At 32.1% G+C, this 18,049-nt stretch overlaps 1 protein-coding gene across 1 annotated transcript; it reads left to right on the top strand.

Annotated features, from left to right (window-relative positions):
* Positions 1-2,931: 2,931 nt before the first annotated feature.
* On the top strand, positions 2,932-17,830 carry LOC143065278 (zinc finger protein zfp-1-like). Its single transcript, XM_076238754.1, has 15 exons — positions 2,932-3,140; positions 3,259-3,338; positions 4,188-4,242; positions 4,659-4,768; positions 5,779-5,882; positions 6,387-6,480; positions 9,225-9,338; positions 9,895-10,394; positions 11,734-11,862; positions 13,078-13,160; positions 14,293-14,380; positions 14,647-14,735; positions 15,527-15,696; positions 16,725-16,791; positions 17,293-17,830. Exons 1-15 carry the CDS (start codon positions 3,020-3,022, stop codon positions 17,409-17,411), a joined length of 1,923 nt encoding a protein of 640 aa, XP_076094869.1. The 5' UTR covers positions 2,932-3,019; the 3' UTR covers positions 17,412-17,830.
* The last annotated feature ends 219 nt before the right edge of the window (positions 17,831-18,049 follow it).

The raw sequence follows: 18,049 nt of genomic DNA, 5'->3' as shown, positions 1-18,049 counted from the left end.
TTGATTTTTTTTTAAAAACTAGGCTTTTCTACCTCAGGAATAGATTACCTTAGCTGTATTTGGCAAAACTTTTAGGAATTTTTGGTCCTCAATGCTCTTCAACTTCGTACTTTATTTGGCCTTTTAAACATTTTTTGATTCGAGCGTCAAATAATAAAGTATTTTGTCTTAGGGTGGGATAAATCATACTTTGTAAAAAAGCACTCTAATTCTAACCAAAAAATCTCTGAAACTCACATTATCAAGATTCTTGATTTCTTGATTGACAACATATTTGTTACGGTTGGAGGACGTGTTTTTCAACAAACTATCGACATTCCCATGGGAACCAACTGTGCTCCTCTTCTTGCCGACTTGTTCCTTTATTCTTATGAGGCTTACTTCATACAGGAACTTCTTAAGAAGAAAGAAAAAAAAGTTAGCAACATCCTTTAACTTTACTTTCCGCTGTATAAATGACGTTCTCTCACTAAAAATTTCAAAATTTGGTGAGTATGTTGAACGCATCTATCCCATCGAACTAGAGATAAAGTATAATATAGATACAGTTAAGTCGGCCTCATATCTTGACTTACATAAAAAAAATTACAATGATGGTGGGTTGAAAACGAATTTTACGACAAAAGAGATGATTTGAGCTTCCAAATTGCGAACTTTCCATTTGTATGTAGCACCATTCCAACAGCGCCTGCATACGGAGTATATATTTCCCAACTGATACGATATTCCCGGGCTTGTATTTCCTATCATGGTTTCCTTGGTAGAGGGTTGCTGCTAACAAGGAAAGTACTGAACCAAGAGTTCCAAATGACGAAGTTTTAATCATCCCTTTGTTTATTTTACGGACGCCATCACAAGTTGGTTGACCGTAATGGAATATCCGTTTCACGGTATGATAGCAGATATTTTTGTGTTCCTTATATAGATACTTATGTCGTTATTACAATCCCGTTCCCTTTTCACGAATGTGACCTACCGAACTAGACGTATTAACGGTTGTGTACTAACATGAGCAACACGATGGGTGCCACATGTGGAGCAGGCAGGATCTGCATACCCTTCCGGAGAACCTGAGATCACCCCAAATTTTTGGCTGGGTTCGTGTTGCTTAGTCTTTATTTTTCTATGTTGTGTATTGTGTAGTTTTGTTTGTCTTTTTCTTTTTTAGCCATGGCGTTGTCAGTTTATTTTCGATTTCATGATGAGTTTGAATGTCCCTCTAGTATCTTTCGCCCCTCTTTTATAGAGCAATCTTTTATCTTTGGCCAAGTCCATTATAATTAAGTCTGTTTGAGTGTTGTTGTTGTTATACGCTGCGACCTCTTAATTGGATGAATGAAACAAGTTCAAGACTGAAGGATCGATTGTTGATTGTTGTTTGCAAGACTGAAAGAAGACATGATGGAGGTCACACAGTATATTGTTCTTTTCAAGTTATCTATTGTATACTGAAAAGCATATCAGATTCCTTTCCCGTTAGATATACTGTTCCCATTGGACATATGAACGGTTTTAAAAGGTATTGGTACAAAATCTTAGGCAAAATAGGAAACGGGGAAGGTTGACGTTGATGATGAAGACCTTTCATACATTACCAAAAAATATTCGGTTAAAACTTTTACTGATTTTACTAGAATTGTGTATTCAGCATTTTTTTCCTTGTTTTGTAACCCAAATACTATTTCAGTTCATGTAACAGTGAACGGAGTTATACAGGCTGAGCCTTTATCCAATTGATTATTCCTTTTTGAGTATTTAACAATAAAATCTTTAAATTGAACATTGACTATTCTATTGAAAAAGTACCAAAGTTTATTTATTAATCGTTAATCAGACTTTTCAGTTAATGCTAACTCTAGCTTTTTTTACATTTGTCAAAGATGCAATGCAAATTTTCAATAATGATACAGACGTCCTCTAATTGAATCTGTAATGTTTGACTTCGTAACGTCATACCGGATGAAAATACAATACATAACTATACCCTGTTTCGCTCAACTTGGTCTATGTGCATATCATAAAGAGGACACTCTCTAACATTTCTTTCGAGCATAGACTTCATTTTTTTTAGTCTGGTTAGTTTCTCCTTATCTTCTTTAGTTTTTGCTCAAAACACAAAAGATGGCCGTAAAAAAACGACGACGGACGCCAAGTGACGAGAAAAGGCCGCTTGGTCCATTATGGCAGGTTAGTCCTATAACATATGACCTCGGGGGCATTATTTACTATTTCCATTTACTATTCTGATATTTTTTGTTACTATCAATGCGCCACAAAAAATGAAAAATGAAAATATCGTTAAAAAGTGAATAAGAATGCGAAGTCATATGTTATAGGACTAGAATATCAGCACTAGAAACATGAACATGAATACACATACTAGTTTAATACAAGTTTGTTTTTTTTTGTAGATTAGTTTATATTTAAGTGGGGCGAGTTGCCAGACCTGTAAACTCTTTTAAAATCTATATATTAATCTAAATTTTGCTTTGTTTCATTAAGTGGGGTGAGCGAGTTGGCAGGAGAAATAATATCGGGATTTAACTTTTTTTACAAATGGGCCGATTTTTTTTAAGTGGGGCGATTTGCTAGTGGGTTGATTTGTTCTGCTTCCCTACTTTTCATTAGTGTCACTGTGGGGCGAGTTGTCAGACCTGTGTTAAATAGGATATTATTACCCTTTTTCATAAGTGGGGCGAGTCGGTGAAAAAATGGGGCGAGTTGTCATGAATTCTAGTCATTTTTCCATTTTTTAATTTTATTCAAAGAAAGGTAGAATTAGATTCCCTTTAGGATTTTCCACTTTACACTACTTAACTATAATTTCGCCTAATAACAGTCGTACTTGGGGCCTCTAGTTTGTTTCCTTACGTGTAAAATGTAAACAAATCCCACCATGCACTATAATTTTATTTTTAGCGCGCGTGTGCAACGACCTTCGTAAGACCGGAAACTTTAAAGGAGAAAAAATGAAGACCAACACGTCTTCATGCTTGATCCTTGAAATTCAAGTATATTTATGCCGATCAGCATGAAGGAAATGGTCGGCGGATGTTGTGTATGTTCCGATGAAAGAGGATGGGCCGAAAACCCCCTTGTTTATTGCGATGGACAGGGTTGCAATGTTGCAGTCCATCAAGGTTTGTCATTTGTTATTGTTTAGTTGCCGAATATTCAGTTTCATAGCAGTCGATCGGGAAAGATAGGTTGTTTGCTAACTTGAGTGTTAAGAAAATATTGTGTATTTATCTTTTACAGCATGCTATGGTATTGTGCAGGTGCCAACAGGGCCATGGTTTTGCAGAAAATGCGAATCTCAAGAAAGGGCCGCAAGAGTGGTAAGTCCGCCATTTTTTGTTTGTTACCGGAAGCACGTTGTTTTGTTATGGTAAGAAAATGTTGTTATTGTAATAGACTGAAACTATAAATGTGACAGTAGCAGCAGCACCTTACAATGAAAAGTGAAAAGGACATATATAAAAATCCATATTTTGAGTGATCTTAGTATTAAATATCTTTCTCTGATACTAGAAACTGGACATACATTCAAATTGATAATTTTACCATTTTTATAAGGTCGAACCGTACCTGCCCAAAATGGGCATCTTCAAAGCCTGATATGTTTGGTCATGTGTCTGCCTGTCTACAAACCTGGGGAAAAAAGACAGTTTAATTATTGCCAATGTCACCAGAGCCAAGTTCACTTGAAACTCTAGATAGAATCAAAATCAGAGTTTTTAAGAGTGTCGCAGAAACACACTCGAGTTGCTAAAATAATCTGATTAGTATAACTCATTCAAGGGTTATGTGAAGTTTTACCCTGGCTTAGCGAGGGTTGGAACCAGGGAAAGAGGGGTTAACTTGAGAGGTTTAAGTAAACTTGGATTGTTGAAACCTGAGTAATTAAAGTTAACTCATGACCTTCAAGTGAACTCGACCATGTTTCGATAATCCTGGTATTTGTGATGAGATTATTTACTGCCTTAAATATTTAAATGTTAGCTGAATCACTTTAATAATTTTGAGTACCGCTATTATGGCCAATTATTTTAGCAGTTTCCCATTAAATATTCAAAATTTTGAAAACTAAAGTGAAGGAACATTTTTGTAATATAATATTTGAGTAGCCATGAAGGTAAAAAAAATATACACAGTCATCCTGAGCATCTGCTGGGTTTTTTTTGCAGAAATGTGAATTATGTCAACAGAAAGATGGTGCCTTGAAAAGAACAGATTCTGGAGGTATAGTATTGTACATTGTACAATATAATGTGTGAAAAGTTTAATTTGTTATTCATGTTTGTAGCCATACTATAACCATAGTTTATCACAGTAAAATATGTAACTGTGCTGTAATCTTAGTTATTTTTATGGCCTTGTTATTTTGTCATGATAATCTTAGTTATATTGACAACACCACACACACAGGTATAACAAAGGAATTGGTACATTTTAACACTGTATGATGGAGCCAAAATCACATCACAGTCTAAAAAAAGGAAATTGGACAATAGATGTCTCTTTTGTTGTAAAATTTAGTATAGCCTTTACCTTTCCAAATAGAAATGTCAAAATCAAAATAATAATGAATTTAAAGCTTTCTTCTGTAATAATCAATAGATGTTTAATTTTAATTTTCTGGTTTTCACATATTTCAGGATGGTGTCATGTTGTATGTGCTTTGTTCATACCAGAAGCATGGTTTGCTAATGTTCAAACAATGGAACCAATAGTTCTGAAAAATCTGCCTCAAGAAAGGTTTAACAAGGTAGAACATTTTATGATTGATGATATCTAAAGGGATTACACCACACCATACAAGCATGCTGGTCTAGGTGCAAGCATATAAGCACCTTAGGTCATGTAGAGAAACCATATACTGTCTACAAATCTTACTTATCTGATAAATAGTTATCACTCTGCTTTAATTATTCATAAAACATACCCAAGTATTGTGTAAACTTATACTTAAAACCTACCTTTAATATTAAATGAGAGCTTGTACATGTATGATTGCCAATGAGACAACTATCCACCATAGCACATTTTAAGGACCATTCATTAAAAGCTGTTAAATACAATTGAGAAAGGAAATGGGGAATTTGTCAAAGCTACAACAACCAGACCTTAGAGCAGACAACAGTCGACGTCCACCAATGGGTCTTCAATGTAGCAAGAAACTCCTGCACCTGCAGGCGTCCTTCAGCTGGCCCCTTAAAAATATATATACTACATATAGTTCAGTGATAATGGACGTCATACTAAACTCCAAATTATATACAAGAAACTAAAATTAAAAATCATACAAGACTAACAAAGGCCAGAGGCTCCTGACTTGGGACAGGTGCAAAATTGCATGTAAAAGAGGTTTAATTCATCAGATCTGTCTGTATACAAAGCAAAACAAAACCACTAACAAAAACACTGAAGGCACATAGTACAGATCTAAGGGAACTGGCAGTTACTGAAAGCTATTTTGAAATTAATGAAATTATAATGTATGAATTTAAGACAATTTATTTTTTCTTTTAAAAAAAAATGGTCACATTCATGACATTGCTGTGGAATACATATGTATCAATTTGATACTGAAAACGTTTTCCTGACAGTGACACACACAGGGATTATATAAAACTGAAGTAACACTTCTGGTACATTTTATACATAGAATAAATAAACATGTGAATGATATCTGACTAATTGATAATTAGGTATGAATATTAGTAGAATCAGAGCATGTAGAGGAGAGGAATAGTTACTTTATATTGATATTTACAGATTTGCTATGTATGTGAAGAGAAGGACAGAGCAAGCAAAGCATCTACTGGAGCCTGTATGCAGTGTAATAAAAATGGATGCAAACAATATTTCCATGTTACTTGGTTTGTACCTTACTGTTATTAGAGCCAAATAAGTCATTAATAATATAATGTGTATGTGTTTAAAAACTAGCAACAAAGAAGTTGATGCTCAATATGAATTGTTTGCAATTGAGAATAACAAGTTGGAAATTAACCCATGGATGATAACAGATAGAATCAAAGCCTGGCTAATGGCAGATACATGCACTGTTTAGCATGTTTATTGTTAACAGTATCGTAATGATAAATTATTTTGTTAAGTTCACTTTGTGTTGGAAACTTTTTAATTATTTGTATTGTCAAAAAATTCCAATTTTGTGTTTAAATTGTAATTTTGGGTTATTATGGAAAACATGTAGAGAATCACAGAAATTCCATGATTAACCACTTTTTTGTTGAAAAAATCTTTAATATCTAATATGAACATGAAATTTGGTGTAGGAAATGTTTGTTTATGATTTTGATATTATTTTACAGTGCCCAGCCCAAGGATTATTGTTTATGTTTTTGATATTTGTTTTACAGTGCACAGGCCCAAGGTTTATTGTGTGAGGAAGCTGGTAACTATGGTGACAATGTCAAATACTGTGGTTATTGTGATTATCATTACAAAAAATTAGTAAGTTAACGTATATCTGAATAAAATACATGGGCTATTAAAATTTATGTGGAAGGATATGGTTTTTCAATTGATTTAAATTTCTATATTTGAATTTCTTTAAGATTTTTCATCAACCTACATGTATCAGTTGTATAATATGCCACATATGCATGATTAACATATTTTATTGAAGTTCTTGTCAGAATTACTCTTACAGTTCTTCTATAAAAGCATGCAAAACAAAACTTTAATCGACTTGCTTGCTATGTTTGCATGAATGATTGCAAACAATAGGTAGGTGGAGTTTCAATATATACTGGGATTTGATTAGACAATAAAAACTGGCATAAATTGAAGTTAATGTTTATTGTCCAATCAAATTCAACTATATTGTAAACAGACTACCTACCTGTTGTTTACAAACATCCAAACAAACATTGCAAGCAAATTGACCAATGGTTTGTTTTGCATGCTTTTATAGAAGAACTGTGCATGTAACCATATTAATCATTGGCACTCTGTTCATTGAAAGTTTACAAATGTTAAACTTTTATGGAAAAGGGCCATAAGGTATAAGCAGGTATTGTTTCCAGGGGTTCCCCACTTGTTTGCAGAATTATAACCTTTAAATTTAAAAGAATTCATTAAAAATATTACTTAAAAACACCAGATTATGTGCAGATTATTGGTTCATGGATAATTATTTGGGTTGCATTTCAGCACTTTGACTGACTGAATTTTCCAAGAAATAGTTTGAACATTTTATAAAAATGGTACTTTTTTGCCTGCTGGAAAATCTGGATTAACTTTGGCACATTGATGAATAACTAATAAGGACTTGAAGGATTTTATGCTGCTTGTCAAGGCTATTTGTATCTGACTATATTGTATACATTTTGCTTGATGCAAAAGGCCTAACAGTGACCTATTGTTGAAAGCATCCACATCATTTGGATAATTGTCTCATTGGCACTCATACCAAACTCTTTCTGATTTTCATCATGACTTTTCATGATAAGGCTACCAGGCAAAACATTTGTGTTGTACTGAAAAAAGTGAAATCACAAAAATACTGAACTCAGAGGAAAATCCAATCGGAAAGTCCATAATCACATGATAAAATGAAATGACAAAACACATCAAAAACGAATGGACTAGAACTGTCATATTCCTGAATTGGTACAGGCATTTTCAAATGTAGAAAATGGTGGATTAAACCTGGTTTTATAGCACTAAACCTCCCAATTTGTAGACAGTCTCATCAAATTCCCTTATACATGTATTTACAATGATGCGTGAACTAAACAGACATAATAAATAATATAGTCACACTCATTCTTATTTTGTACAAAAAAACAAATTATTGAAAATGTTAAATGGATATCAGTGAGTGTATATTGCTAAACATGGTACAAAACTAAAGATAAAACTCACACATGTTTATTACAGTAAAATGCAAAATCATAAAAATAAGAAGATGTGGTTAAGAGCCAATGATAGAACTCTCCATCCAAGACACAATTTAAAAAAAAACACTTATAGGTCAAAGTACCGTCTTCAACAAGGAGCCTTGGCTCACATCTAACAGTAAGCTATAAAGAGCATAAAAAATGACTAGTGTTAAACCATTCAAACAGGAAAACCAACAGTCTAATCTAAATAAAAAAACGAAAACCACATATGAACCACAACAAACAACAACTAATGAATATCAGGTTCCAAACTTAGCACAGGTGCAAACAAATGCAGTGGGTTTAAATGTTTTAATAGGTACAGACTTTCACCCTTAACAATATAGTGTAACATCACAACTTGGAAAGACACAATATAGAAAGTGGGTCATCAGGTGCAAAAAGCGTCAATTTTGCCTATTTTTCATTCTTTCTCTTGACCAAGAAGACCCAGGGATGCTGGAAAAGGTATCCAGCTGTAGCCTGCATGTAGAGTGGACCCTAGTTAACGAATTGACCCCAGCAGTTGTTAGGTTGGAGTGAATCTGATCTTGGTTCAGCAGTCTACAGAAGGTCATTTGGACCAAAAATACTGAATTTCACGATTTTTGCCGATTTTTGACTTCAAATGGACCCAAAACCGGAAGTAGTTGTTTCCTATGCGTATTTCAATAATAATAACGATCAGTAGTTATATGGCCGTGGGTTTGCAGTATTTTTGCAAGTTTTATGCCTCTGAACTTCCTGTGTAAGATACAGATGTGAAGCCCACCCCTCCAGAAAACCGAGTTTTAGCCAATTTCAATTTTCCAAGTCCGTATTTGTGCTCGAAATGCTACTTATACATGAGAAACGTGAATATGGATAGCCTCAGGTTTACGGAACATCCATAACTTTTAAAATAAGTATCATAAAGTGGACTTCTAAAAGTATGGAACGCCATTGGAGCCAAATAACGGTTAATTGGGTACGCCCGTCATATGACGGTCACCGCATGGTAAGGGTTAAGACATATTAACACAAGTGAACATACACCGAATGAATAAATTTGATCTACATGTATGACACATTGTCAATGCAAAATCAATGAAAATAGGGATGAATATATAAAGGCAACAGTAGTACACTGCTGTGATATGTTAAATAATTTCAGAAAATTAACAATAACCTTTGCTGCCAAATAGAATAGTGTACACAGGTAATATAAAATAATTTGTTGTAAGGTATATACATTATAAATGGAGAATTAAAATATTTTTACAATTTTTTTTTTTAAATATGAACATTAAACATTTCTTGTTTGATTTTTAGAAAAAAGATGCCAATATAAAGATCATTCCTCCATTTAAGCCAATACCAGCAGACAATGCCACACCTGACTCAACACCAGAGAAAACTTTCCCAAGCAACTTTGATAAAATGAAGGTAAAGAGATTTTCAAGTGCAAGTAATTAAAGTAATGCTGAAGCAATTTCTGGTGTGCTAGAAGAATAAATATAAATACCGTAGTCAGATTACCTTAACTTCATCTACACTCAGCATATGGATTATACAGTTACCTTTATTTAAAAAAAACAAAAGTTTAAAAGTAAAGTAAGTCAAATTTTGACTATGTACAAAAATTCTTTTTTTTCTTGTTGGGGAAAATGGATATGAGTAAGATGCACTCAAGACAATAATCTTAAGATTTTTGGTAGAAAAACATGAAAAACAGTTTTGTTGCATTGTGTTTGAGCTTATTTGATATAGAGGACAATAAAATCACTTACCATTCATCTTCTGTTGTCCATCTTAAAACTATTTAAAAAATGATTTCCTGTAGCCTATGAGCTATTAGAAACACATTAGGTTATTATCTCAAAAGGCAGGATATAACTGACTAATTTTGCGTCATTTTTGTCAAAAGATGACCAATAGAAAAATTTAATCAATCATGATAGTAACAACACTGGTAATCATATCATGTACTCTTTATTTTCAGCCTAAACAAAACAAAGCTGAGGCAAAAGGTTCAGAATATAATACACAAACAGTTCGTCCATTTTTATCTAATTTTCCATCGCCTAGTGCCACTAACAATGAGAAAGCTAGACAGCCAATTACTACTCCACCCTTGTCTAATACAAGTAGTGGTATTGGGACAGATTCTTCTGCCGTCAGTCCTACAGAGTCTCCGTCTCAGGACGATGCAGAATGGCGGGATAGAAATAGTGAAGATCATTTAATTAATGTTGTTGATAATTCTAGTAATTGTTCTCCTAATTCTGGGAAAACAGAGAAACTTTTCTCTGCTGATTCTAATTTCTTGTCAGGAGGACCTGACTTATCTAATAGTGCTCTACCTCCTCAGAACAATGTTTTTACGGGAAATCTAGAGAAATTTCTAGCCTCTACAAAACAAGCTGAACCACCGCCTGAGGAAGATTCAGATACAGAAACAGAAGATTTAGATCCTGGGATACCTAAACGTCCAAGGTCAAGGTTAGTAAAAACTAAGCATCACTTTTATATAAGGTCAAGGTTATTTAATACTAAGCATCACTTCTATATAAGGTCAAGGTTAGTTAATACTAAGCATCACTTTTATATAATGTCAAGGTTAGTAATACTAAGCATCACTTTTATATAAGGTCAAGGTTAGTAAAAACTAAGCATCACTTTTATATAAGGTCAAGGTTAGTTAATACTAAGCATCACTTCTATATAAGGTCAAGATTAGTTAATACTAAGCATCACTTTTATATAAGGTCAAGGTTAGTAAATACTAAGCATCACTTTTATATAAGGTCAAGGTTAGTAAATACTAAGCATCACTTTTATATAAGGTCAAGGTTAGTAAATACTAAGCATCACTTTTATATAAAGTCAAGGTTAGTAAATACTAAGCATCACTTTTATATGAGGTCAAGGTTAGTAAATACTAAGCATCACTTTTATATATGGTCATCGTTAGTAAATACTATGCATCACTTTTATATAATCTAAATGTTTTATCTCTTAACTTGTTTACAATCTGAAAACAGGAATAAAGTTCAAAATGCAACCAAAATACGTTTTCATAAATTTACATTGATCCACAAAATTTAAAATTACTTTCACCTCAAATTAATGCCTTAGAGACTAGCTGTGATTTAGAAACTTATTTGTTTCATTACTTAAAAACAGGAAGACCTCTGAATGTCAACATGTAGTCTTTAAAAAATAATTGGTTGGTGTTAACAGAATTAAAATGGTGATTTAAGTGAATTTATTGCACTTTTTTGGCAATAATTACATGCACTTTATATTAAACCTTTTGGTCTATTGAAAATTGATTTGAAATCTCTGAATGAATTGACAAAACTAGTTTCTTGATCAATGATATTCAGAAGCAGTTTAACATGCTATAGTTTCGTGTGAAATTTAATCAAAATATAAGAGATCTTCATCGGACCTTTAATCTTCAGAACTTTGTTAGCTCTTATTGGCTGTATCACCATGACACTTTGTGATTATATGTTGTAACACTGGTTAATAATTCTGCCATATAATGTCTCTTAGATATTCACAGAAAGTTTCAAAGTAAATCAACCACATTCACCAGAATTTATCACCTAAAGTTATTGTAAAGCATTATCAGACGTTTTTAACTGAATCATCTTATATCATGTATATACCAAATAATTTATCCACAAGATTTTTTAAAGGCAGAACATCTTTATCTTAAATACAAAAAAATAAGTAATTCAGTTTCGTTGTATATTGTTTATTTGATTTGTAGTTAGTATTGTAAATGACCTCTTAATCAGTTTCTAAACTAATAAAAATATACCATTTACAGGTCTTTAGATAAAAATAGTAAAAAGTGTAAAAGAACAAAGCCAGCTGTGATAAAGAAAAAACTAGGTGCTAACTCTCCTCCCCTCAGTAAAAAGAACAAATCTAAACCAGAAACTACACAAGCATCAAGGTTTGTACAACAACTTCTACCAACTATATGCTTCTGTCAGGACTGATTTGTTATTGGTCAAAAATCTTTACATAGATATAAGAAGTTGTGTGACGAGTGCCAATGAGACAAATCTCCACCCAAGTCACAATTTGTAAAAGTAAATATGTTTATAATATTAACATGTGCACCAGGCATAATTCATTTGATCTGTGATGAACCTCAGTTATACCCTTTGAATAAAATTTCTATGAACATGTAAATTGTGTCTTCTCTTTGTAATTAAAGTGTCTAGGACATTTGCAATAAGTCTGTCAGTTAACTAAACACAATTATTTTATACATACATGTACCTAAAATTTCCAACAAAAATAGAGAATTAAAGGCCACTTTTTGACCCCAAAATGTGAAGATATTTTGAATCCTTTAAAATTCATTTAGAATTTATTTCAATTGAATAAGAAAAAAATACATACCTTTTTCAGTGCAAACTGGTCAGTTAAAATAACACATAGACAAGCTATGTACAATGCCATTATTTCCATATCAATAAAAATAATATATACTTTTATGTACTCTGGTCTATGCATATATATGACTCTTTGTTCCAAAACATAGAATAATTTTATAGAAAAATACTGTTAAAAATGTATTTAACAAGAAGAAGAAGCCTTATTTTTAGTCCCTTGCTATAGCGATGAGGGCATCAAGTTTAATGATTGTCTGTTCATCCCAAAATGAGTTTCCATTCTATAACTTGTTTGCCCCAACCATATGATATGAAAATAATACACAGACTTTTTACCACTAAATACAGATCAAGTTTGAATTTTGTTGCCATCACTTTCACCATTCTTGAGTTATGCCCCTTTATATATGGAATAATTGCTGAATTTTCATTTTCATTCTGTAACTTAACGCTGCATCAACCAAATGTTATGAAACTTATACACATTGATTATTTCCACAAAATTCAGATCAATTCAAAGTTGGAAAGCATCACTTTTATTGTTCTCGAGTTATGTCCCCTTGTAATTTTACATGCATGCAGGGGCTACTTAAATTAGGAAGCATCAATTTTAATTGCATCAACATGTTGGCAGAACACAGAGTAGTGTTGATTGTAAAATTGTATATTTATTTATCTCCATCATTACATGCCTTCTCTTATCACTGTAAAACAATGGATATATTAATGATGTGTTTAAATGTACTAACTTACGTTTTTGATTTTAGTTTTTCTGTATTTGGTGGAAGTCCAGTATTTCCAACTCTTGGAACATCAGGATCACTACAACTCCCATCATTTGTTAAAACAGGTAACAAAAGTAGAAAGTAAATACATAATAGCAAAATATATATTTCTCTAATTCTGTTGCAATTTACTCCTTTCCGAACCCATTGCATAACAAATTAAATCAACATGTGGTTGCCAGTGATATCAGAAGATGATTGGATGAGTTAGAGGGTCATAACCTCTATATATATGTATAGCTTTCAAATCACTGGATGCAGCAAAATATGCTAATAGGTGTTAATGAAATTGTCAACTTTGTGGAATGTAAAAGGCACTCAAAGGAAATTTTTGTTAAACAAATAATGAAAAAAAATTTTATCATTAGAGAAACAGATTCTTACATAGTTATTCATGGTTTATCCAATCTCGATAGTCAAATTATAAATTTTGAATAATTGAACTTTCTTGATTGGATGAATCCGATATTCACTAGTATCAATGTAAGAATGTGTATGTTAATATGCATGAAGGAAATAATCTTTTTTCTCAATAAATGATGGCTAAAATTATTCGATCAAGTTTTATGAACAGCAAACAATACATGACAGAACAGATTTCTCTAGAAATATCAGTGAAAGTTATCACTTTTCATACTAAATCCAGAATTAAAAAATACTGTTGTCTCCCTTTTTTCCTTTTGGGCCTAAAAAATGACTGGAGAATCAAAATGAAGCACCTAGCTTACTTATGGGACAATTAATCATTAAATTTCATATTTTCATTGGTAGCATGAAGCAGTAACATGAACTTGACATGTCCTCTTAAATAAAATCATAATATTGTATTATTTTCTTTGGTAGCACGAAGCAGTTACCTAAATTTGATATATCCTCTAAAACTAAATCATTATATTGTTGTTTCTTTTTGGTAGCACCCAGCAGTAACATGAACTTGACATGTCCTCCAAAAGTAAATCTTAATATTGTATTATTGTCTTTGGTAACACAAAGCAGTTACCTGAATTTGATATATCCTCTAAAACTAAATCATTATATTGTTGGTTTTTTTTGGTAGCACCCAGCAGTAACATGAACTTGACATGTCCTCCAAAAGTAAATCATAATATTGTATTATTGTCTTTGGTAACACAAAGCAGTTGCCTGAATTTGATATATCCTCTAAAAAGTCATTATATTGTATTATATTTTTTGTAGCACCAAGCAGTAACTTGAACTTGACATGTCCTCCAAAAGTCTTTCCGTCAGTAGCTTCATCTACCTCAACAGAAGTCAACCAAACAAGGTCAGTATCTATACAGGAAGTAAAACATGGATACAATCACAAATCAAGATGCACAACTATTCATGCTATAAATATATATGGAAAGAGAGGTAACTCTGATTATTTTATTTTATAAAAAGTCTTGAAATTACAACCAAGCAATATATCATATATATATTTTCATTTTAATGAGAATGTAATCGATATATCAAAACATAAAATAATTTCTTTGATTTGTACTAATTAAAACATTATATGAATTTAAAGTTTATTGATTTGATTTCTAGTGAGTTCCCAGCAACAATGGAACAATTACTTGAAAGACAGTGGGAACAAGGATCTCAGTTTTTAATGCAGCAAGGACAACATTTTGATAGTAAGTTTCAGTAGCTCATCAGGCTTAATAGTTCAATACAAAAAGGGTTACCTAACCTTATCTGCTGTAATAGTTTGCTTATCGCCAGTTTGCTAGATATTGAAATTACTCTGAAATAAAAATTGAATTCTATAATTTTCATGATAACAAAGCTAAGAAAAATGTTATTGAAAAATCTATGCAAATAATAATGGCCTTTACATATCTTTACCTATTATTTCCTCTATGCAACTTATAATATACCCCCAAACATTAAAGATAGAAGGGTTAGGCCTAAAATAAAATATAGTTTGTTTCCCCAATCTCAACCGACCCTGAAACAAGGGTGTGACTCATAAAATCTTATTGTCAAAACTAAGTAAAATATTATTTTATTTATTACCGATTTTCAGGCTTGCCTGGACGACCGATATTGTTCCAGCTTTTTGGAAAAAAACAAAATTATTTCCCTACCTACCTACCCTCACCTGGCTTGGCAGGGTCAGGATTGGGGAATCAAACAATGTATTAATTTAGGCCTTAATTATGTCTGTACTGGGGTAGAACTATGATGAAAAAGAGCTTCAACCTGGAAACTTCTTTGCCGTTTTATAATTTATTGATATAATAAAGAAACACATGATTTCATGCATAACCGATTTGACCATGAGGAACTTACTACTTATTGCAAATTTGAATACAAGTATTTGATTATCAAACAGTATGATGTTTGGTAAAATAAAAATACCCTTCTGGAGCTCATCAGGAAATAGAAATAAGAAATATTTTATATAGCATTAACTTTTTTTCAGTTGCATCCTTATTAAATTGTTTACATCAACTGAAAAATGAAAACCATCGACTGGAGGACCATGTAAAATCGTTAACAGCCAGACGAGATCATCTGTTGGCTGTAAATGCAAGACTTTCTGTACCATTCTCTGCCAACACTACAGAACAAGGACCAGCTAAAACCAAAGAGGTATAAAACAAACTTCACATGATAGCTTATTAATATAAAACAAATTCATAACTTCATGATAGGTAAATAAAATATTACTTGGTTCAAGGAAGAATGCAGTATGCAATAGTCTGTGTACATGATGTAGAAAAAATACACAGCAAGTTTTTTAAATGAAGGCTAATGATATCTTTTCTTACTCAATCATAATGTTCATTTATAAGTCAGTTTGTTAATACTGCTTCCTCAAGCTTCTAGATAATTTAAAATGTATATAAAAGAAAATGTTGGGTAATATCAACAAACAGAGAATAACAAGAATGTGTCCATAGTACATGGATGCCCCACTCGCACTATCATTTTACATGTTCAGTGGACTGTGAAATTGGGGTCAATACTTTAATTTGGCATTAAAATTAGAAAGATCATATCATGGGGAACATGTGTACTAAGTTTCAAGTTGATTGGACTGCAACTTTATCAAAAACCACCTTGACCAAAAACTTTAACCTAAAGCGGGACGAATGGACGAACGGAGGCACAGACCAGAAAACATAATGCACCTTTACTATTGTAGGTGGGGCATAAAAACAAAACAGAACAGAAGATATCTGAAGTTATTATACAATCCTTAACAAGTGACAAGTTTCTTCGCAATTCGTACAGATATCCAATAGTATAAACAAACTAAAGGAACTTCATAATATATTCCAAAACATGTGATCAACACTAAATTCTTTAATGGACAAACACAAATTAAAAACAACCTCTACAAGTTCATGGTTTGGAACTAGCATGTCCAGTTATGTAGTTTAGTTTAACAATTCTACCTTTTCATAGCACCCAGCATAGCCCTTTATTTACAGTTATGAAGAATATCTAGCTTAAGTACAGTTCTGGGTTTTCTTAAAACTCAAAAGATGTGGTTCAACCTATATATAGATCAGTTATCTTTTATACTACACCAGATAATTGTTTTAAGCAACAAAATGCAGATTATTAGTTTGTCAAACATTTAATGAAAATTCTTAATACAATTTATTTTTCAGGGAGTGGTATTACCATCCGCATCAACAGTCTCATCAACAACCATGCTGTCATCTACAAGTACTACAGGTAGGAAGGGGTTTTTATTTTAGGAGAGAGTAACTAAAGTTTCTTATTATTCATTGAAATTAAAAAGACCTGATTGTTAAAGTTCAAGGTCACTGTAACTGAATAAAAAATTTGTTTGATAAATAAATTTTTAAATAGTGATTTGAGTTTTGCCTAGAATAATTAGAATAAAACTCAAATAGATAAAAAAAAATAAAAGGATGGACACAAAGCTTCTTTAATTTATGTGCAAAAGGTCAAACGTCAAATATCTGATATATAAAAGGAGAAAAATGTGGAAAAATTATCCATACTGAATATGTTTCCCTTGCTTGTTCATATTGAAACTTGATGGGAGATAAAAGTTGGAGTAGCCTTTTAATGTTTTTACTTACAGATAAAGAACAAACAATAATACTACATGTTTTCTCACTATAAATGTCAGTTTGGAGAGATTCACAATGCCAACTAGTAATATCTCTGCTACAAAAATGATTGATATATCATTTTTATTTATTTCAGGAACAACATTACCAAGCAGCAGTTCTAATTTGATCTCATTCAAGCCTCACCAGACAGCATCAAAAACTACAGACTCATCTCATAATATATCAGGTCAAAATAAAATGGACGACACTTGACCAACCCTCTTCATAGAAGATTATTTAAATTTTGTTCTATATAGATATTTAATTATGTGCCATCAGTTAAGTTATTGTTGATTACCCAAGTAAGATTTTTGTTCTGGTATGATCTAATTATTGTCAGGTCAGATGGTTCTTAAAATGGACATCCTGCTGTTTCATTGGTCAGACAATAGATATTTTAATTCTTAGGCACTTCCTGTTTAAGAAAATACTACAATTGGTATTATCAGGAACAGATTAAAAAACTACTGAAGAAAAAATACTGTGGAGTCATTTTTTTGGGGTAATAGATTTTATGGTTTGAAATAAAACTTAAATTCCAGTTTTCAACCAAATATAAGCTTTCTACAGGTTTGTTTTTAAAACTTGTCAATCCATGAAAATCAGTTCCCAAAAGAAAAAGAAAAAAAAAATATTGTAGTCCTTGAAAAAACAGGTTCATTTTAATACCCCAACAAATCCTATTACTTTTTGTATTGATTACTTGAATATAAAAAAAATGAAATATTGTCAGCTATAATTATCTCAGTCATACCATTGTTTATTGAATGCCCAGAATAAAACTGCAAATGTACATAGTTAAATTTCAAAGTACACATTTTGTAAATTGTATTCTTCACTAAAATTATCAT

This window comes from Mytilus galloprovincialis, chromosome 2 (assembly GCF_965363235.1).
Source record: "Mytilus galloprovincialis chromosome 2, xbMytGall1.hap1.1, whole genome shotgun sequence".
NCBI classification, from domain to species: Eukaryota; Metazoa; Mollusca; class Bivalvia; order Mytilida; family Mytilidae; genus Mytilus; species Mytilus galloprovincialis.
Note: the sequence above shows the minus strand (reverse complement) of the source record. Positions and strands in the feature narration are given on the sequence as shown.

Bases quoted from the DNA above. Each gene is read 5' to 3' on its own strand.
- LOC143065278 (XM_076238754.1), top strand. From the start codon at position 3,020: ATGCCGATCAGCATGAAGGAAATGGTCGGCGGATGTTGTGTATGTTCC. The intron at 3,339-4,187 runs GTAAGTCCGCCA...TTTTTTTTGCAG, and splicing joins AAGAAAGGGCCGCAAGAGTG to AAATGTGAATTATGTCAACA. The intron at 4,769-5,778 runs GTAGAACATTTT...TGATATTTACAG, and splicing joins CTCAAGAAAGGTTTAACAAG to ATTTGCTATGTATGTGAAGA.